The 22,438-nt window shown below is 38.3% G+C and overlaps 1 protein-coding gene across 1 annotated transcript in view; it reads left to right on the forward strand.

Moving 5' to 3' along the window:
- The window catches only part of PAK2 (p21 (RAC1) activated kinase 2), an 85,537-nt gene that overhangs the window by 22,931 nt on the left and 40,168 nt on the right, over positions 1 to 22,438 (forward strand). The window contains exon 2 of the mRNA XM_045903101.3: positions 18,027 to 18,234. Coding sequence (XP_045759057.1) covers positions 18,048 to 18,234 — 187 coding nt within the window. The 5' untranslated portion in view covers positions 18,027 to 18,047. The remainder of the gene's footprint in view (positions 1 to 18,026; positions 18,235 to 22,438) is intronic.

Genomic DNA, 22,438 nt, shown 5'->3' on the forward strand with positions numbered 1-22,438 from the left:
CTTCCTCAGGTTTAGTGTCCACTAGAAATAAACCTTCATTGTGTTAAAACATTAAGATTTGGGGACATGTTTGATACCTGTGCATAGCCTAGTCCGATAAAGGGTTGTTTTGGGTTTTTTACTGGTATGACAGTGCTACTATAAATATTATTATAATTTGCACATGTGTAAGAGTTTCTTGGATTTATATCCAGGAGTAAAATTGCTGAGTTGCAGAACGTGAAGACAGACGGTCTCCTTTACAAGCCAATACCAAGTTGTTTTCTGAAGTAGTTTTGCTACTTTGCACTCCCACTAACAGTTAGTAGAATTCTCTTTGCTTTACATCCTTGATAATACTTGACTTTGGTCAGCCTTCTTAATTTATGCCAATCTAGAAGGTGTAAAATGGTATCTGCTAATGGCCTTAACTTACATTTCCACGATTTTTTGCGAGGTTGGGCATGTTCTTGTGTATTTATTCACTTTGTCGTCTTCTGTGAAATGCCATTCATGTCATTTGCTCATTATTGATTGGATTCTTTGTCTTTTATTTCTTTATAGAAATTCCTTATATGTTCTGAATACAGTTTTTCTCAGCTACTTTTGTTGCAGAGATCTCCTGATTTGCAGCTTATCTTTTTATTTTATGGTGTAGAATTTAGTCCTATTTATCAGTCTTTTCCTTTAGAGTCATAAAGATACTCTTCTACATAAAGATACCCTCCTATATAATTTTCTAAAAGTTAGAATTTTGCCTTTCACATTAAATCTTTAATTCATCTACAGATTTTTTTGGTGTAGGGTAGGGATCTTCACCTGCAGTCTCCAGAAGGAATAGCTTGAGGCAGAAGGCTTATGTATCTTTGAATTATTAGGAAGCTCATTCCCAGGGAGAAGTATGGGAAAGGGGGAGGGGAGCACTCCTATAGTGGTGGCCTGTATGGAGTATTGCCTCCCAGGAAGTTACAGAAGGTCAGTCTCAGATCATCCAACAGGGGATAAGAAAAAGGATCTATCTAACAAGATGGGATCTTTTCTCATCACGTCGGTCATAGGTTCACCCCACAGTTAACTCCCCTGCACCACCAGGTGGCACTTGCGTGGGTGAAGGTGTGCAGCTCAGGAATGAAGTGAGGCGTTGTGCTGTTGCGCCTGCGTTTACAAGTTGGCCACATCCAATATAGAGCTGGTAGGTGGAGGAGCAGCTTGAATAAGAGATAGGGGAGGCTGAAAGGATTGGAAACGATGAGTAAGTGGTGTGGTATCTAGTACAGGATCCAATTTCTTAGATAAAAAATAATCCTATCAGGGTCTCTCTACATTATCCTATCTCAGGAATGTTTTTGCTCCTCCTGGGCCTTTGCTCTTACACATAGATTTTAGAATTAGCTGTCCAATTTTTCATAAAACCGTTTTGGGATTTTGACTAAGATTACTTTGAATCTAGATTAATTTGAAGGAATTTGGCATTTATACAATTTTGAGTCTTTTTTATTATTTTTCTTTTTTGTTTACAATTTTTTTTTTAAAGATTTTATTTATTTATTTGACATGGGGACGGGGGGAGAGCAAGCACAAGCAGGGGAAGTGGCAGGCAGAGGGAGAAGCAGGCTCCCCACTGAGCAATGTGGGGCTCGATCCCAGGACTCTGGGATCATGACCCGAGCCGAAAGCAGCGGCTTAACTGACTGAGCCACCCAGGTGCCCAATTTTTAGTCTTAAGTTCCTGAACATTAGTATCTCTCCATTTATTAGTCCTCCTTAATATCTTTTCCTCCTCTATAAAGATTCTAGTTCCATAGTTTCCAAACTGTGCCAGTGTACCCTGGGATACCCGCCTCAGCTCAGAGGCACCATGGGATTTTACATTTTGGAGGGAATCAGTGATCGCCATCTATTGAACACTGTGTGGACTAACAGCTCTAGAGAGTTCCACAGTTTAAACATTAAGTTGTGATACCTTTCATAATGTCTGTCTTTATGAAGCAGTTGCTGTGATTAAAAGTACAGAAATCAAAGTGGAACAGAAAGTGAGGGTGGGCAGTGCCTGAGTTCTTATATTATTCAGTGCCCATCGGGTGCATGTTTCCAGTTTGTAAGTGATTAAGGAAAAAAAAAAAAACCTTCAGTTTATGTGTATTGCTCTTTAATATTTATTTATTTATTTGACAGAGAGACAGGAGAGAGGGAACACAGCAGGGGGAGTGGGAGAGGGAGAAGCAGGCTTCCCGCCGAGCAGGGAGCCCGAGGCAGGGCTCTATCCCAGGACCCTGGGATCATGACCTGAGTCAAAGGCAGACACTTAACGACTGAGCCACCCAAGCACCCCTGTATTGCTTTTTTGAATAACTACTAAGTTTTGGGGACATAAATACTAATAGTTGTTTGGACCTAACTACTAAATAAATGAAACCGTTAGGAATTTCTTTTAGCATTATGAATAATTACTGAGAATAGCAAGGGTACCATGAATTGAGAAGGTTTGGGAACTTCTGTTCTAGGAACTTCATATTTTTTTAATTATGTTATAAAAGGTATCTTTTCCCGTTCCAATTTCATTTTGTTTAGTATACAGAAATGCAACTGAGTTTTGTATATTCCTCTTTATCTTGCAAAATTTGCTAAATTTGTGTTTATCTTAATAATTTATTGTAGTTGAGCTACCACCTCACACCTGTCAGAATGGCTAAAATTAACAACACAAGAAACAACAGGTGTTGGTGAGGTTGTGGGGAAAGGGGAACCCTCTTGCGCTATTGGTGGGAATGCAAACTGGTGCAGCCACTCTGGAAAACAGTATGGAGTTTCCTCAAAAAGTTAAAAGTAGAACTACCCTATGATCTAACAATTGCACTACTAGGTATTTACCCAAAGGATACAAAAATACAGATTCAAAGAGCACATGCACCCTGATGTTTGTAGTGGCATTATCGACAATAGCCGAACAATGGAAAGAGCCCAAATGTCCGTTGATGAATCAGTAAAGAAGATGTGGTTTATAGACACACGCACACACAGACACACAATGGAGTATTAGCCATCAAAAAATGAAATCTTGCCATTTGTAATAATGTGGATGGAGCTAGAGTGTATTATGCAAAGCATACTAAGTCAGAAAAAGACAAATACCATATGATTTCACTCATGTGGAATTTAAGAAACAAAACAGATGAACATATGGGAGGGGGGAGAAGGGGGAGGAAACAAACCATAAGAGACTTAACGATTGAGAACAAACTGAGAGGTTGATGGAGGGAGGTTGGGTGGGGGATGGGCTAGATGGGTGATGAATATTAAGGAGGGAACTCAGTGCCCAAGTATATTTTTAGTGGCCAATGAGTTATGCGATTGGGTCTCTATACCTTATTTATTTTAAGTAGTATTACTTATTCTACTTTTGCTGGTGATTATATATAACTTCCAAAGTTCCAAAATCAAATATACAAAGCAAGATATATTCAGGGAAGTCTAACTTTTAATTCAGTCCCCTCCATTTTGTTCCCTTCCTTCCCCAAAGTAACCGTTGAAAAAATTATGGCTTACCCTTCTATTAAAAAAATAATAAGCTTGGGGAGCGCCTGAGTGGCTCAGTCATTAAGCGTCTGCCTTCAGCTCAGGTCATGATCCCAGGGTCCTGGGATCGAGCCCCTCATCAGGCTCCCTGCTCAGCAGGGAGCCTGCTTCTCCCTCTCCCACTCCCCCTGCTTGTGTTCCCCCTCTTGCTGTCTCTCTGTCAAATAAATAAATAAAATCTTTATAAAAAAATAAAAAAAAAATAATAAGCTTGGGACGCCTGGATGGCTCAGTTGAATAAGCCCGCATCAGGCTCCTTGCTCAGTGGGGAGCCTGCTTCTCCCTCTGCCTGCCACTCGCCCTGCTTGTGTGCCCTCTCCCTCTCTCTCTCTCTCTCTCTCTCTCTCTCTGACAAATAAAATAAAATCTTTAAAAAATAATAATATTAAGCTTGTATATGTGTGCATGTCTGTGTGTTGACATGCCTTTCCTTTCTACTTAGATAAATGGTAGCATATCATACATTTTTCTCCCATCTTGCATGTTCATTAATAGTATCACTCCATGGGATAGATTGATTAGATAGATTGATTTCCTCATTCATTTTACTTCATAGTACTTGAATGGGGGGTACATCATAGCTAATTCAACCAGTCTCCTATTTATTGCCATTTGAGATGCTTCCAGTCTTTTGCTGTTACAGGTAATACAGCCTGTTATTTATGTATGTTCATTTATATATGTCTCTGTATTTTTGCCATTGTGTCTTTGGGATAAATTCCTAGAAATGGGTTATCTAGAACTGTACTCCTAAACACTGTGTTATACTGCTTTCCTATGAAATAAAAATTAGAGATTATTTAAACCAATCCTCTTTTCAGGGGAAAAGAGTCAATATAATGCCCTGACTCAATTCCTTGAATCAATTTTGAGGGGGAAATTAGTGTAACAGAAAAAATAAATAAAAGGAAAACTGTAATAAAATATATATTTGTATTTGTGAGTACTTGATCACAACTTACTGTAAAAATCAGAATGAAATGCCTGTATCTATTTGTAGGCTTGGCCTTAATGCAATCTCATACAGATATACTGCTACTGATAACTCCCACCAGCACGAGCATGTTACTTTAAGTGATACGATATTCCAAATGGTAAATAACAGTAACTTCTCAGTAAAAGTGAACTGAGCAAGACGAATTCCAAGCTTCTCTTGGTTTCATAGTGGTTGCATAGCTGGAAAATTCAGTGTGTGTTAAAACTGTGTAAAAAAAAAGTCTTTCATATGCAAAATAGAACTCTGTTCTAGGTTCAGATAATTACATAAATACATATATATATATATTTTTTTTTAACTATAAATCAGTGTATGGTGAGACATTCAAGAGTTGTGAGGATGTGGGGTGCCTGGGTGGCACAGTTGGTTAGGCAACTAATTCTTGATCTTGGCTCAGGTTTTGATCTCATGGTTGTGAGTTCAAGCCCCACGTTGGGCTCCACACTGGGTGTGGAGCCAACTTAAAAAACAAATTAAAAAAAAAATTACAAAAAAGAGTTGTGAGGGTGCGCCTGGGTGGCTCAGTCAGTTAAGCATCTGCCTTCGGCTCAGGTTATGACCCCAGGGTCCTGGGATTGAGCCCCATGTGGGGCTCCCTTCTCCCTCCTTCTCCCTGCCCCTCCCCCTGTTTCCTCTCTCTCTCTCTCTAATTAATAAAATCTTTAAAATAAAAAAAAAGAGTTGTGAGGACTTGCTGGCACATTGCAGAATGCTGGTATCTGTGACATCTTCTCACTAAATACCAGTAGAAACCCCCCCCCCTTTTTTTTAAGATTTATTTATCTATTTTAGAGAGAGCAGGGGGAGGGGCAGAGGCAGAGGGAGAGAGAGAATCCCAAGCAGACTCCCCGCTGAGCATGGAGCCCAACAGGCGGCTCAATCCCACCACCCTGAGATCATGACCTGAGCCGAAATGAAGAGCTGGACACCTAATAGACTGAGCCACCCAGACACCCTAAAACTCCTTTTCATTCCTATGGGTGTTTATTTGTACTTTCTCTGTTTCTTGATTAAATTTTTTGGAGGTATTGTACTAGTTTTATCTGAGATCTAACTTCTAGCTTTATTGATCTCCACTGTATGTATAATATTAATCTTCTATTTAGCAATTTCAGCTTATATCTGAATTATTTTCTTCCCAGTTCTTTGGGTTTCCTTTTTTGTTTTTGTTTTACTTCTTAGGCTAGTTGCTTAATTTTAGTTCTTTTTTAGTTCATTAATTTTTAGTTCTTTTTTAAAGTAAAACTTCAGAACTATAAGTGTCTTTAAGTACTTTAATCACATCCTACAAGTTTGTGTACATGTAGTAAAATACATCCATTGTCAAAACTTTTTTATCTTCCCAAACAGAAACTCTCTCCCCATTAAACAGTAAGACCCCAGTCACTCTTTCTGTCTCTATGAATAATTTGACCAGTCTAGGTGCCTCATGGAAGTGAAATTATACAGTATTTGTCCTTTTGTGTTTGGCTCATTCTACTTAATGTTTTCAAAGTTCATCTTTATTAGAGCACATATCAAATTTCACTTCTTTTTAAAGATAAACATGCTCTACAGTAGGTTTATACCACATTTTGTTTATCTAATCCTCTAAGTTTTGACACATAGCTTTTTCATTCTCATTCAATTCTAGTAAGTATTTTCTAATTTCCTTTATGCTTTTCTTTCTTAACCTGTTTTTTAGAGGTGTTTTAAAATTTCCAAACTTAAGGAGTATTTTTCTAGTTAAATTTTTTTGTTATTGATTTCCAACTTGACTGACTTCGGTTAAGCGTATAGAGTAATTCTAGTCTTTTGAAAATTTTCTTTGTCTGAAAATATTTTTATTTTGTCCTCATTCTTGAAAGAGAGTTTTGTTGAATTTGCAGTATCTTGGCACCTGTCCTCATTTTTGAAAGAGAGTTTTGTTGAATCTGCTGTATGTTGGCAACTTCTCTGCGAACACTGAGAATGTTCCAGTGTCTTCTGGCTGTCATTGTTGGTATTAAGAAGTAAACTTGAAGTCCAATTGCCCTTTTTCCTCCCTTGGCTGATTTTAAGAACTCTTTGTTCTTTGACCCTAATTTCACTGTCATGTGTCTTTTACTTCAATTACTTTTTTATCCTGCTTTTGATTTATTAGGTTTCTTCATCTTATGGATTTGTGTCCTTCATCAGTTCTAGAAATTTCTCAGCTACTAATTTATCTGGTAAACCAGTCCCTCATTCATTCTGTCCTCCCCTTCTGAAACTCCAGGTAGTTCTATCTTAGGTCATCCAACCTATTCATCTTACTTTTCTTTCATATTTTCTATCTCTTTGTCTCTGTGCTGCTTTCTAAAGTGACTTTCTAAAGATACATACATCTCCCAGTTCACTAATTCTTTCTTCCCCTTCGTCTATACTCCTTTTTACTTAAAATGTCAAATTCCCGTTTTCAGGTATTATGTTTTTTCTTACTGAAAGTATTGTATGTTGGCTTTTCAAATTTGCTTTTTTTTCAAGCTTCTTGACATGTTCTATGTCAGATCATTCCACATCTATTTTACCAGTCTCTTTTGGATAGTTCTCAATCCCAGTGCCTTGTTTTGTTTTCTGAATTTTCACTATGAGATGTTCCTTTTCCTCAGAATTTTATCTTTGGGTATTATTTGAGACCAGTGTTAAAGTTCTTATCATTTTATTTTGCCATTCGCCAGCATGACCATATTCAGTTATACCTATTTGGGAATTTGGGGGACCTCAGAGGTGGGATGAATTCAGACCAAAAAAACGTGCATTTTCTTGTTAGGATTTCTCAGAGATCTTTACCCTCATCCCCCACCCCACACTATCACTGGACTCAAAATATTTAAGATTTTCTTGTTCCCTTTGGCCCAGAGGGATTTATTCCTGATTTAGTCTTATACAGATTATACTTTTTAGGTCTTAGTCTTATGTGGAAGGGACTTCTATTAGATTTTTCAATTTAGCAGACTCGGTTTTATCACCTGCCCCGTGACAGCCATCAAAGTGGAATTTGAAGATCTCCAGGGGTTAGTCAAAAATCCCTCAAGAATAACTGGATTAGTAAATTGCTTACTCTCTTGTTCTTGATTTCACTCTGCCTTGGGCTCTATGGAAACATCCTTTTCATCTTAACTAGTCTATCCTTGCATTTTTATAACTTTGATATGTTATCCACTCCTTTATTTATTTGAGTTTGAGCAAAGTTTCTTTTCCACGTTTCCTTCTTTATTCTTTTCCAGTGCCCCATTTGTGTTTTCTACATCTCCTTCCCTCTTTCCCTTTTCCTTTCTGGCTTTGCTACTAAATCGGCCTAGTGTTAATGGCCATTGCCACCAAATAAAAACATTCCTTACCTTCTAATTTGTGGACTTGCCTTCCATAGTGTCTGTTGTCCATTTGAGGTGATTTGGGATATTTTTAATTGATAATTTCACTCTCAAAGGCATTTGAAGCTTTTTTGGAGTGGGAGGGGAAGAGAGGCCAGTGGTTTGGGAGCTCTTGTAGCTTATTGAGAGATTGCTAAAAGTCTTATCAAATACTGTTGTATTATTACATTCATAAGGTACTGAAAAATTAAGGTTCATTATTTATATAAAATGTAAGTGAAAATACAAAGCAAACTGTGCTTTTTAAAATTGTCGTGTTTTTTAGTAATACATGATGTATACTTGAAGTACCATAGTTGATCCAAGTTAGATCATAAAAAAATTAGTAATTTTTACTAGTTTGACTGGTTCCAGACACCACTCCTTTTTTCATTTCTGTTGTATATTTAGCTTCCCCTAGTCTCCTTCAGTAGACAATTGAGGAATTGTCTGTCTTCAAGTCGTGTCACAATTAAACAATGGGCCTGTTAGAGGAGTACAGTGTGTTTGGGGCTTGCTTTTTGTTTTGCCTACTTGTTTTTCACTGAAAAGTAGCAAAAAGTGTTTGAACAGATTTGGAGAGAGGCACTACTTATCATTTTTTTAATAAAACATTTTTGGGTAATGATGGAGCAAAACATTGGTAAATCAGAATTTTATCATGAATTGTTTTTATATTCTTTATTCCTTCTGACTAGAAATAGAGGATGTAAAGAACCTTATCATATCATCATCTAGCACTTCTTAGGCATTTGACACCATCAGTAGAAGCAATACACAAAAAAATAACACTGTCTTACAGAAAAGGATCAAAGACTAAGGCCATGAATCAGCTGTTAGAGGAAAAGTATAAATCTTTCCAAAGATATTTTTGTTAATATTGGGTAGTTTATATGTTGTCTAGTGAAATGCTGTTCGATAGAGAACTAATAAATTTAGGAAGAATAATATTTCATCTGGCAACAGAGTAAAGTACCATAAATCAGTAAATATTATTTTTAATACATGCAAGGATCTGTGCTAAACATTAAAGGAGATAGTACAATGTATAATAATAGTAGTCGTAGATAGTACAATATGTAATAGTAATAATGGTGGTGGTGGTATATATAATCCCTGCCTTTCAATTGCGTCAAGTCTTAAGCAGGAAATTCACCTAAAATAATAAATGATGCACAGTTGTAATTCATTGCCAGAGTGGTCCTATATTTTTTTCTTTTTTTTAAGATTTGATTTTTAAGTAATCTCTATACCCAGTGTGGGGCTTGAATTTACAACCCTGAGATCAAGAGTCACATGCTGTACTGACTGAGCCAGGCAGGTGCTCCCCCCCCCCGCCCCCTGCAAGTTGTCCAGTCTTTTAACATAATTAAGAAAAGACAGAATAAGATTAAGAGTTATTAGTAGACCTTGAATTCTGGTCTTAGTTTTGTTAATAATTAGATTTGTGTGACTTTAGGCAAACTGCTTATTCTTTGGGGCGTCAGGTCCTTCTCATATAAAATAGGAAAGATGGGCCAGATAAATTCTAATCCAACTTTACTACTCTCTGAATTTATTTTCCTGTGTAACTTGTATTCAGAGGATGTGAAGGGATTTTTTTTTTGGTGGTTGGGGGGAGGGATCATTCTTGTTCAGAGGAAGTAAAGGATCATTTTGCAAAGGGATAGACAGAAATGACCTTATATAGGAAATAATTATTGCTGAGCATTGAAAGATTCGGTTAGATAGGGAAAAGGATGAAGAAAACATAAAAATGGAGAAATATATACACAACACAAAGATGATTTAGGCCAGAAAATTCTTTGGTGTATTTGGGCAACATAAGGCATATGGTATATGTGGTATATTTATATGATATCAGATTGATTCAGTAGTAAATGTCCCAAATATCAGAGTTTAGTCCTCAGTCTGTTGGTTATGGGTAGCTCTAAGCAAAACTTGAATGCATAGAAACTCTTTAGGAAGCTAGTTAGAGCTTTTATCCTCTTCCTCTGAACAGCAGCTTGAAGACATAGGTACTACTTAGAGAAATCCTGAGATGAAGTGATGAAGTCATCCTCAGCTAAGCTGGTGTCAGAGTATCAAGGATCATGTGTATAATTACTAAGATCTAATCATTTATGTTGCTATCATATTTATCATCTTGAGTAATTTCATTAAGGACATCTGTGACCTATATATTTAATGTTAAATTTCGGCTTTATTTAGACATATGTTGTCTACAGGGTAGGTACATCATGTTAATTGGGATTTCCTTAAGACAGCTAATTCAGCCTTACCTATAATGTACAATCACCAAGAAGAATTTTCTGAAACAAATAATATATTCCCCTTTAGTTCTACTGGACTGAATTTGTGCAGCAAATTAAAAAGCTGCTGTGCAGTATACTAAAATAGAGCAGTAAAGAAATTTTTTTGGATAACCAAAGTGTAAGGAAAGGCTGTGTTCTGAAAGTTGCCCTGTAATGTTCTTTGCTTAGAATTTTATGGAGGTTGTTTTTTCATACAAATGGCAATTAGTCTTTCTGGCTAACCCAGGAAAACCTACTGATCTTTCTGATTTTTGTTATGAAAAATAATATAGTAAATACCATTGCATGTGTATAGATTTTCAACCATGTTTAACCATGTTAAAGGTTTGATTAGGTTTATATGCCCTAGCTTGGAAATCTAGCCATTTATTACCGTTTCCTTTGTTTAAAATGTGGGGAGTATAGGATGAATAAATAGGGGACTTCTGCCACCCCAATAGCACATTAAAATTGGGGGTATGAGGGTAAAGTATAGAGCTGGGATATACTTTAAAGCAGCAGTTCTCTAAGTGTGGTCTATGGTACTGTTGGGGTCTATGAGGTCAAAACCTATTTTTGTAAAAGATAATTCTTTGCTTTTCATACTGTTGAAATTTGCATAGCTGGTACAAAAGTAGTAGTAGGTAAAATTGCCTGTTCTTTAACAGAAATCAAGTAGTAGCCGTGCACTTACAGGGTTTTTTTTGTTTGGGGGCGGCCAGAGGGAGAGGTAGAGAGAGACTCTTAAGCAGTCTTCATGCCTAGTGTGGAGCCCCATGTGGGGCTAAGGCTCATAACCCTGGGATCATGACCTGAGCTGAAATCAGGAGTCTGATGCTTAATGACTGGGCCAAACAACTAGGCACCCACACTTGCAGGTTTTGTTTTTTGGTTTTGTTTTTTAAAATATTTTATTTATTTACTTGAGAGAGAGAGAGAGAGCATGAACTGGGGGAGGGGCAGAGGGAGAGCCAGACTCCCCGCTGAGCAAGGAGCCTGACCCAGGGCTTAATCCCTGGACCCTGAGATCATGACCTGAGCTGAAGCAGCCACTTAACCCACTGAGCCATCCAGGCGCCTTCCCCTCTGCTTTACTTGTAGTTTTTTTTTTTTTAAAAAAGCTGGTTTTACTTAAGAATGTACTTGATGAGCCCTGGTGGCTCAGATGGTTAAGCATCTGCCTGCGGCTAAGGTCATGATCGAGCCCTTCTCTTATTTATATTAACATGTAGTGAGTATTTTTTGATGAAATAAATATTTAACTTGCTTTGAGTTCTCATATAGAATATATAGACATAAACAATATAGATATATAAACAAAAAGTATTTGGGAGCCTCAATAATTTTTAGGAGTGTAAAGGGGTCTTGAGGCCAAAATGTTTTGAGAACTGCTACCTTTTGAAGAAACTAAGTGGCTTTTAATATGCATGTGGCATGCATGACCCAACTTAGTTGTGTTGGTCTTTCCCCTAGTAGCTTGTGAACTCTTGGAGAAGAACTAGATCCTCCTTTATTTTCTCTAAGTTATAGCATAGAGTTTTATAAATATTAATGATCATGATAGTCCTAGCAGTATTCAATCTTTATTAGCTCATTTAATCTTTATGAAGTAAATATTAGTTCCTTTTTAAAAATTGAGATATAATTTACATAGCTGAAACTTACTGTTGTTGTTTTTTTTTTTTTTTAAGATTTTGTTTATTTTTATTTATTTGACAGAGAGAGAGAAACAGCATGAGAGGGGATAGGGTCAGAGGGAGAAGCAGGCTCCCCGCTGAGCTGGAGCCAGATGTGGGACTCGATCCCGGGACTCCGGGATCATGACCTGAGCCAAAGGCAGTCGCTTAACCAACTGAGCCACCCAGGCACCCCGAAACTTACTGTTTTAAAGTGTACAATTCAGGGGCACCTGGGTGGCTCAGATGGTTAAGTGTCTGCTTTTGGCTCAGGTCATGATCCCAGGGTCCTGGGATTGAGCCCCCGCATCAGCTCCCTGCTTGGTGGGGAGCCTGCTTCTCCCTCTCCTCTGCCATTCTCTCCACTTATGCTCTCTGGCTCTGTCTCTCTGTCAAATAAAAAAATAAAAACTTTTTTAAAAAATTAAAAAATAAAGTGTACAATTCAGTGGTCTTAAGATATTAAAAAGTTTATACAACCATTACCAATGTCTAATTCCAGAACATTTTCATTCCCCAAGAAAAAACTCCGTACCCATTAGTTGTCACATCCCATTCCCTTCCCCTCAGTAACCACTAATCTACCTGCTGTCCTTATGGATTTGTGCGTTCGGGACATTTCATATAAATGGAATCATACAGTGTGTGGTTTTTTTGTGTCTTTTTCCACTTACGTTTTCAAGGTCCATCCATGTTGTAGTACTTTACTCCTTTTTGTGGCCAAATATTCCATTATATGGATACGCCACATTTTGTGTATCCATCTGTTGGTTATCTTTTGGCTATTATGAATAATGCTATGAACATTCACAGGCAATTTATTTGTGGATATGTTCTCAATTCTCTTAGGTATATTCTGGGAGTGGAATTGCTAGGTCATATTGTAGATAATTCTCTAACTTTTTGAGGAACTTATTACATAATTCCTTTTTATTTTCTTTTAATTTTTTTTTTTAAGATTTTATTTATTTATTTGAGACAGAGAGAATGAGAGAGACAGAGAGCACATGAGAAGGGGGGAGGGTCAGAGGGAGAAGCAGACTCCCCGCTGAGCAGGGAGCCCGATGCGGGACTCGATCCAGGGACTCCAGGATCATGACCTGAGCCGAAGGCAGTTGCTTAACCAACTGAGCCACCCAGGCACCCTCTTTTAATTTTTTTAAAAAGATTTTATTTATCCATTTGACAGAGGGAAACACAGCGAGAGAGGGAACACAAGCAGGGGTAGTGGGAGAGGGAGAAGCAGGCTTCCCAAGGAGCAGGGAGCCTAATGAGGGGCTGGATCCCAGGACCCTGGGATCACGACCCCAGCCGGTGCCCCCTTGCTTGCTTCCTTCCTTCCTAGTTTCAGGGGTAGAGTTTAGTGATTCATCAGTTGCATATAACATCCCTATAGTTAAGAGTCTCTTATGGTTTGTATACCTCTCAGATTTCGTCTTATTTTAGTACATAATTTCGTTTTAAATAGGCTTTATCATGGAATAATTTTAGATTTAGAGAAGTTGCAGAGATCATAGATTTCCTGTATACCTATCACCTATCTTCTCCTAATGTTAACATAAACCCTAAAATGTCTGTGAAAGCAAAGAAGCCAACATTGGTACATTACTGTTAGCTAAATTCTAGATTTTATTTGGATTTCACCAGTTTTTCCACTATGTCCTTTTTTTGTTCCAGAGTATAATATTGTCATGTCTTCTTAGACTCCTCTGCTCTGTGACAGTTTCTCAGTCTTTGTTTTTCATGTCCTTGATAGTTTTTTTTTTTTTAAGGTTTTATTTATTTGACAGAGCGAGCACAAGCAGGGGGAGCAGCAGAGGGAGAGGGAGAAGCAGGCTCGCTGAGCAGGGAGCCCCATGTGGGGCTCGATCCCAGAGCCCTGGGATCATGACCTGGGCCGAAGGCAGATGCTTAATCAACTGAGCCACCCAGGCACCCCCATCCTTGATAGCTTTAAGGTGCATTGGTCAGGAATTTTTGTAGAATGTCCTTCAGTTTGGGTTTGTCTGATGTTTTTCCCATAATTAGACTGCAGTTTTGGATTTGGGGGAAGAATACTGCAGAGGTGAAGTATGTTTCTCATCACATTAGATCAGGTGGTGAGTGATGTCAGTATAACTTATTACTGGAGATGTTAACCTTGATCACTTGGTTAATGCAGTGTTTGCCAGATTTTTCCGCCATGAAGTTATTTTTCCCTTTCCATACTCTACTCTTTGGAAATGAGTCACTAGGTCCAGCCTACACTCAACTGAAGTGGGGAGGGAAGTTAAATTCCGACTCCTAGAAGACGATTTGTCTACATTTATTATTTGGAATTGTTTTGTAAGGATGATTTGGCACCCCACCATTTTATTTATTCTTTTGGGGGGCGGGCAGAGGGAGAGGGAGAGAAAGAATCTTAAGCAGTCTTCACGCCCAGTGCGGAGCCCAACACAGGGCTTGATCTCACGACCCTGAGATCGTGATCTGAGCCAAAATCAAGAGTTGGATGCTTAACTGAGCCACCCAGGCACCCCTTATTTATTCATTTACTTGTATTGATATGAATTGTGTATATTTATTTTATACTTTGGGTTAAATACAATGCTACTTTATTAATTTGTTGCTCCAGTCATTCCAGCACTGGCTTTTGAAAACTCTTTCCTGGGGTACCTGCGTGCCTCATTCAGTTAAGTGTTTGCCTTTGGCTCAGGTCATGATCCCAGGGTCCTTCATTGGGCCCCTGCTCAGCGGGGAGCCTGCTTCTCCCTCTCCCTCTGCTGCTCCCCTTGCTTGTGCTCCCTCTCTTTCTCTCTCTGTCAAATAAAATCTTAAAAAAAAAAAAAAAAAAGGAAAAAGAAAACTCTTCCTGTGTGTGTTCCTATCCTTTTTAAGTACTTCCTACTTTCTGACAATATAAGATACTCTAGGCTCATCTTGTATTTTCTCTGTCCCAGGCCTAGAACCAGCTATTTCTTCAAGGAGCCCTGAGGTGTGCAGTTAAGTAATTCGCCCAAGGTCACACATTGAAGTAAATGGTGGAACCAGGATTCCAACCAAGGGAATCTGATTCCACAACCCATGCTCTTAATCACAACATTGGACAGCATGTCGCTGAAGGTGTACTGGCAGTTTCTAGTCATGTTCCATCTGTGAGCCGACCTTAAGGATAGAATTTGTAATCAGTTTACATTAAGTAATTATTGTGCCCTGCTTTAAAGGTTTGTTTATTTTATTTTGAGAGTGTGAGCACGAGTAGGAGGGGCAGTAGGAGAGGGAGAAAGAGAATCCCAAGGAGACTCCGTGCTGAGCATGGAGCCAGACATGCAGCTGGACCTCACGGACCCACGACCTGAGCCGGAACAAAGTCAGACACTCAGCTGACTTCACCACCCACGCGCCCCTATTGTGCCCTGTTTTATTTTATTTTAATCACAGCTATGATTATAATCAAGCTAAAAATTACTTGTTAGTCTCAGATAACCACTGCTAATATTTTGGTGCATTTCTTTCTTTGAATGCATACAAATGTATTTTGAAATTTTGTTATATTACCCTTTTTTTTTTTTTAAGATTTATTTATTTATTTGGGAGAGAAAGAGAGCATGCACATGAACATGTGAGCATGAATGGGAGGGGCAGAGGGAGAATCTGAAGCAGACTCCGTGCTGAGTACAGAGCCAGATGCAGGGCTTGATCTCACGACCCTGCGATTACCACCTGAGCAAAAACCAAGAGTCAGCTGCTTAACTGACTATGCCATCCAGACATCCCATATTACCCTGATTTTTTAAAATTTAATATGCATAAATATGGAGCATTCACAGTGTAACCAAAATCTGAACATGCTGTCTGTTGTAACTGGTGATTAAGATGAAAGTGAGCAATCTGTTTTGCCTTGATGTTATGGTCACATAAGAAATAAACATCTGTCTCAATTTATCATGCTCTCAAGTAATCTTCCAAATATTGTTAACTAAGCCTTATCTTTCTTCCATTTGTAGCAGTATATAAGTCCTCTGGTGATGCACACCTGACAGCCCACACTTAAGAACAATCAGTTGCGGGCGCCTGGGTGGCTCAGTTGGTTAAGCGACTGCCTTCGGCTCAGGCCATGATCCTGGAGTCCCGGGATTGAGTCCCACATCAGGCTCCCTGCTCAGCGGGGAGTCTGCTTCTCCCTCTGACCCTCCCCCCCCTCATGCTCTCTCTCTCTCATTCTCTCTCTCTCTCAAATAAATAAATAAAATCTTTAAAAAAAAAAAAAAAAAAGAACAATCAGTTGCATCTCATGCCTAAGCAAAAGAAACCCCCCATGATGTGACCACCTGGTTTGGAAGAATCATCTGACTATGTCATCTGCATCACATTCTTATATTCCACCCCGTTTCTTCTTTTGACTACCAATAGTAACTTCACTTCATGCAGTCTTTCTCACGATAAGAGATTTTTTTTTTTACTCTCTTCTCCCAGTTCTTCTCTAGCTAGCTCTCCCCAGAAAAGTTTATTTCCCCCCTTCACCTTCTCTCCTTCCTCTTTTGTAGGCTGGAAAATAACTGTCATTATGGCAGATAAAATACAGAGTGGTTCTAGTGACACATACTCTTATCAAGGGAAACAAAAGCTATAAGATTTGAAGTGGAATTAGGTACAATAATCTCTTCATTCCTTAATTCTCCTCAAATGATACCTACTTTTCTTCGGGTACTAACATTCAAACTAAATAAAAGAATAAAATAAAATTTATTTTTAATTTATTCTAAATACAGTTGGCATTCTTTTCATTGTACATATACAAAGTTTTGTTCACCTACGTGCATTGAATAACTATAATCAAATCAGGATCTAATTAGCAATCAAAATCTTGTTTACTGGGGAAATGTGTTGTTTCCTAATCTCATCTGGGTTCTCCCTCTCCCTGCTACTCTGCCTGCTTGTGCTCTCTCTCTCTCTCTTTCAAATAAATAAATAATCTTAAAAAAAAAAAACAAACAAACAACTTACCTGGAAGTTAAGCATCCCCTTCCCTTTACCGCTGACTTTAAATGTGTATAATCTACTGTTTTTAAAGGCCATATATGTGTGTGTGTGTGTGTGTATATAAGGTTTATATAATAATAATATATATATAAACAGGGTTGAAGTTTCCACTGAATTAGTCATGTGGTTTAAGAGGGGCTACTTGACTGCCTGCACAGGGCATCACGGGATGACAGAATCTTGGGATTTGGCCATACTCTGGTGTTCGGCCAAACTCTGAATTTACTTTTGTCAGCGTTCCCAGATCGGTCAAGTTCTGTGGGACTGTCTGCAAAGCGTGCACGGGACTAACACATGTAGTTAGAATGTCAGATTTTCAGAGAAACCAAATATTGCATCAGTGGCACATTCTCATCCTTTAGGAAAGTTTATATGAAGGCTAAGTTGTAATCACAAGGCTAGTGAGCATGGAGTCAGATTCTTCATGGGGAGTGGCGTTGGTTGATGTATTTAATAGCAAGCCTTGTATCTCTGCTCTAGAAATTGGACCTATCAGAGACCTATCTTTTGATTGATCGGTCAGAACATAATCTTCCTCTGCAGAATTCTCTGTTGTTGTTTTTTTTAAAGACTCCATGTTGTCTGTCTTTTCCTTGGAATATATACTCTTAGAATCGATTATCTTTTGATATGTTAGTATCATCATGCTTTCCCAAAACTTACCATAGTCCTCTTTTTTTTTTTTAAAGATTTTATTTATTTATTTGAGAGAGAGAAAATGAGAGACAGAGGGCGTGAGAGGGAGGAGGGTCAGAGGGAGAAGCAGACTCCCCGCTGAGCAGGGAGCCCGATGCGGGACTTGATCCCGGGACTCCAGGATCATGACCTGAGCCGAAGGCAGTCGCCTAACCAACTGAGCCACCCAGGTGCCCTTACCATAGTCCTCTTGATTTGGCTTTTCAAACATTCCCTCAGCTAACCATTTACCAACTTTGTTAGGGGAGATTACCTATATTAATAACCAATTTCATCTCTTACTCATTGAGTTTTACAAATTTTGCAAATTTCACTCTAAATGGATAACCTGATCTAATTCAGAGTTGGAAAGAGGATAATTATTACTGTTTGTGCTTGTCTGTACTATTTTTTACCTTGTGATTAACTGTATGATTTTGCCTATCTATTTCAGGCCGTATCATAATTCCAAATCATGTCTGATAACGGAGAACTGGAAGACAAGCCTCCAGCGCCTCCCGTGCGAATGAGCAGTACCATATTTAGCACTGGAGGCAAAGACCCTTTGTCAGCCAATCACAGTTTGAAACCGTTGCCCTCTGTTCCAGAGGAAAAAAAGCCCAGGAATAAAATCATCTCTATATTCTCAGGCACAGAGAAAGGTAAATAGCTACTGTCATTTAAAGAGTCTCAGTTATTTTATGTTACTGATTTTGATGTCTTTTTAATTGAACTATATAGTCAGTTGAGATTTTTATAGTGAGAACAATAAACAGATCCAAGAAAACTGTTGATGGTGGTATATAGGCACTATTAGAAAGGCTAATTAACCTGTGATAGGAAAGAATAAAACTAAATTTGTTGCTTATCTACTTGTTATATCCAATGAATTTCTATAATCCTCTCCTTCATTTTCTAAGAGAAATGGGCCATAGTTTATGGCTTCCCAACATTAATGAGATTTGGATATTTGAGAAAGATCTAATTAAGAGTTTCTGATTTTTTAGTAGTAGTAATACTTAGCACTTTTTTTTTTTTTAAGATTTTATTTATTTATTTGACAGAGACACAGGGAGAGAGGGAAAACAAGCAGGGGGAGTGGGAGAGGGAGAAGCAGGTTTCTTTTCATCATGTATTCTGTTAATGCCCTCAGAAGCATCTGAGGCAGCACTCAGTGATCAATACATTATGTGTCTCCTGCAAACATTAGCTAGTCCAGGGTTTCTCAGCCTCAGTAAGATTGACCTTTGGGGGCCAAATAACACTTTGGTGAAGGGATCTGTCTTGTGCATTAAATGGTCATCTCGTCTAAGTTGAAGTCACTGAATTTGTTTTGGTGCCAAACCTAAGGAAAAAATTTGCGGTTTTCAGAGCTTTTTGGACTTTAGAATTAGATAGGGGTTATGGACTAGTAGTGGATTTCAGAGTAAGAATTAGGGATTAGGGGCACCTGGTGGCTCAGTCGTTAAGCATCTGCCTTCAGGATCAGGTCAGGATCCCAGGGTTCTGGGATCGAGCCCCACATCAGGCTCCCTGCTCGGCAGGAGGCCTGCTTCTCCCTCTCCCACTCCCCCTGCTTGTGTTCCCTCTCTCTGTGTCCCTCTCTGTCAAATAAATAAATGAAATCTTTAAAAAATAATAATGATAATTAGGGATTAGTTCATTTAATTACATTAAGCATGACAATATGGCTCTGATAGCCAGTAATAGATCTAAGTGAAGATAAAGATATATTTCTACTTTTATAGCTAGGTTAACATTGAGAAGTAAACGCAAGTGGAAGAATAGTGCTTTGTATATAATAATAAGTACACATTTAACTTGAGAGTTAAGAATATATAATCAGTGGAAATTTGAATGAGGTCTTATATTTAATATTAATAAAGAATCAAAACTTAGAGAATTTAGATTTGCAGACAGGATATCATTATGGGACAGTTGAAAATCTGTTCCTTTTATTGCATATCTCTTATTTCTAATTTTGCTTTTAAATTTTCAGTGTGGTTGTGACTGAAAACCCTCGTGGAAGTATGTTTTTTAAGTATGTATGGGAAGAGGGCGGACAAATGTGTGTGGGAGAGCACTGAATGTTCATCTTCCGTAGTAGTCAGTCAGTATTTTTAGAGTAGGAAAACCTAATAATGTCAGTGTAAACACAGTATTTATAATTATGGAGGTTAGAAAACAAATTTATGCAGGTTAGTACCAGAAGAAATTGCTGACAGGGTTGAAATGACTTGCCTATAGAGAGCAGAATGCAAAGTGAGGTAGGGGAAGGGTGCCTGGCTGGCTCAGTCTGTGGAGCATGTGACTCTTGATCTTGGGGTCGTGAGTTTTAGTCCCATGTTGGATGCTGAGATTACTTAAAACAATTAAATCTTTAAAAAGGGGGGGGTAGGGGAATGCTCAAGATGGGATAAAATGTACTTAAGGACAGCCTTGGAAAGGCAGAAAGCACACAAAATGAAATGGGTAATGGTAGGGTTTGTGAGCAGATTGAACATGCATTTACATACATTCAAAAGAGCATACCCATCTCTCTGATCATTTTGAGAATCTTCCAGTTTTACCTTCTTTTCTTAACTCCACTTTCCCTTCCTTCCCCCCCCCCCCGAGAATTACTCATCAGCTGTTACTAACTCAAGGTCCCCCCATACAAAGGGAGGGTGAAGGTACCTAAGATGGCTCTGATTGCATTTATCAGCTCTTGAGATCTCTTACATTTTGTTTTTGTGATTTCCGAAGTCTTTTTGTTTTCTTGTGTTAATCACATTCAAGATCTAATAACTTTTTAGTGTTAATCTTAAAACTTTACAGGCTCTTTATTTTTATTTTTTAATTTATTTATATATTTACTTATTTTAGAGGGAAAAGGAGAGAATCTGAAGCTGATTCTACGCTGAGCAGGGACTGAGCAGGGAGTGCTGAGCCCCATGTGGGACTCAATCCCCCAACCCTGAGATCATGACTTGAGCTGAAACCAAGAGTCCAACGCTTAACCAGCTGAGCCACCCAGGCACCCCTACAGGCTCTTAAAAAACAACAACAACAACAAAAAACTTTGCCTTTCTTATTCAATTCCTATTTTTCTTTTCTCTTAAAAAATTCTATTATAGGGATGCCTAGGTGGTACAGTTGATTAAGCGTCAGACCCTTGGTTTCTGCTCAGGTGGTGATCTCAGGGTTGTGAGATCTAGCTCTGTACCAGGCTCCGTGCTTAGCACACAGTCTGCATAAGGTTCTCTGTCTCCCTCTCTCTCTTTCAAATAAATAAATAAATCTTGAAAGAGAGAGAGAGAAAGAAAGAAAAGGAAAGGAAAGAAAGAAAAATCTTTGCGAAACTAGGGATCAAAGATACTTTCTTATGTTTTCCTAAAAGTTTTACAGTTTAAACCTTTGAACTATCTGGATTTGTTTTTTATGTTTCTGCAAAGAGAGATCCATACTCACTTTTTTAAAAAACCAGTGTCCCAGACCTTTCATTGAAACTTTTATCATTTCCCCATTGACCTGCAATACAAGCCATTATCGGTCAGGTTTCCACGTATGCCAGGGTCTGTTTCTGTGTTCTCTTTATTGCATTGGCTTATTTGTCCCTGAGCTGATACTGTACCGCCTTAATTACTATAGCTTCTAATTCCTTTTTTTGATACCCGAGAGAGCAAACCTATCAAGTTCTTTTTTATGATCTTTTGGCCCTTGGCTCTTCTCTATACATTTTAGAATTTGTTTATCATATACTTTAAAAAAAAAACCTGTTGATATTTTTATTAGAATTGCATTGAATTTGTAGAGCAAGATGGGAAGAATTGCAATCAGCTTTGTAGTTGAGAGTAGAGCATCTGCAGTCACTTTTTATAACCTAGTTGGAGGGAGAGAGAGAGATGAAATGTTTGGAGGGTTGGGTGCTCCTTAATTCCTCTCATTCCCTGGGGCTCTTCCTTCCCTTTCCAACCCAGCCTCCCACACTTACTATTCCTTCCTGGAAGCTGACATTTCTGATGAAGCTATGACCTGAAACTTTGATGATTAGGAGGAAGAGAGAGCCCTGTGTGTGTGTACTCATATTCATGCTTACATGAACACAGAGATCTACCTGCTTAACCATCCCCAGCATTTCTGAACTGGCATTCTCCTGCCTACATTCTGAGCAGCTATTTCTCTCCTTAGTTTTATCTGAATTCTTCTCATCTTTAGGCATTCCTCATTCATTTTGTTCCATGATAAAGAGATTTGTTATAAAGGGGGAGGGCTACAGTATATCATTAGTCTATCATCTTGAAACAGGAGTCTAGAAGGGAAAAACTGTATTTTTATTTTAAAAAAACCATAGTTACCCTAAGATTTTTGCTATCTCTAATATAAAGCCTGATCTGGGGATACTCATTTTATGCTACTCAAATTTACATCCCTATTGCTGTCCTTACTAACAGACAGCTGTTTTCATGAAAAAAAAAAAAAGAAAGAAAAGCTGGACTATCTTCAGTTATTCATTTTTGGTTAATCAGTGTCACTGTAAGAGTTAAGAAAATTAGAAATTACATGTTTTATGACAACTTGATTGAACAAATCTTTTCACATCTTGATACATATGTATCATATGAACCCTGTGTGTGATCAGAGATAAAGTGATGAAGCAGATGGTGTCCCTGCTCTCATAACACTAACCAAAACTACAGCATAAAGTTACGAATTATGAAAAGTGGTAATAGGGCTAGTGTAAGATGTCTGTCCTTTCTGGGAAGGCTTCCTAAAGAAGTGACAGTAGAGCTGAGGACTAAAGAATGAATAACTGAAAATAAGTAGGAGGATTTTAGTAGTTAAAATGCCTAGAAAAGAGTTTCAGTGGCCCATCTCCAGGAGGGA

This window comes from Mirounga angustirostris, unplaced genomic scaffold (genome assembly GCF_029215605.1).
Source record: "Mirounga angustirostris isolate CCGP_5_RB_7025 unplaced genomic scaffold, mMirAng1.0.hap1 SCAF_1, whole genome shotgun sequence".
Classification (NCBI taxonomy): Eukaryota; Metazoa; Chordata; class Mammalia; order Carnivora; family Phocidae; genus Mirounga; species Mirounga angustirostris.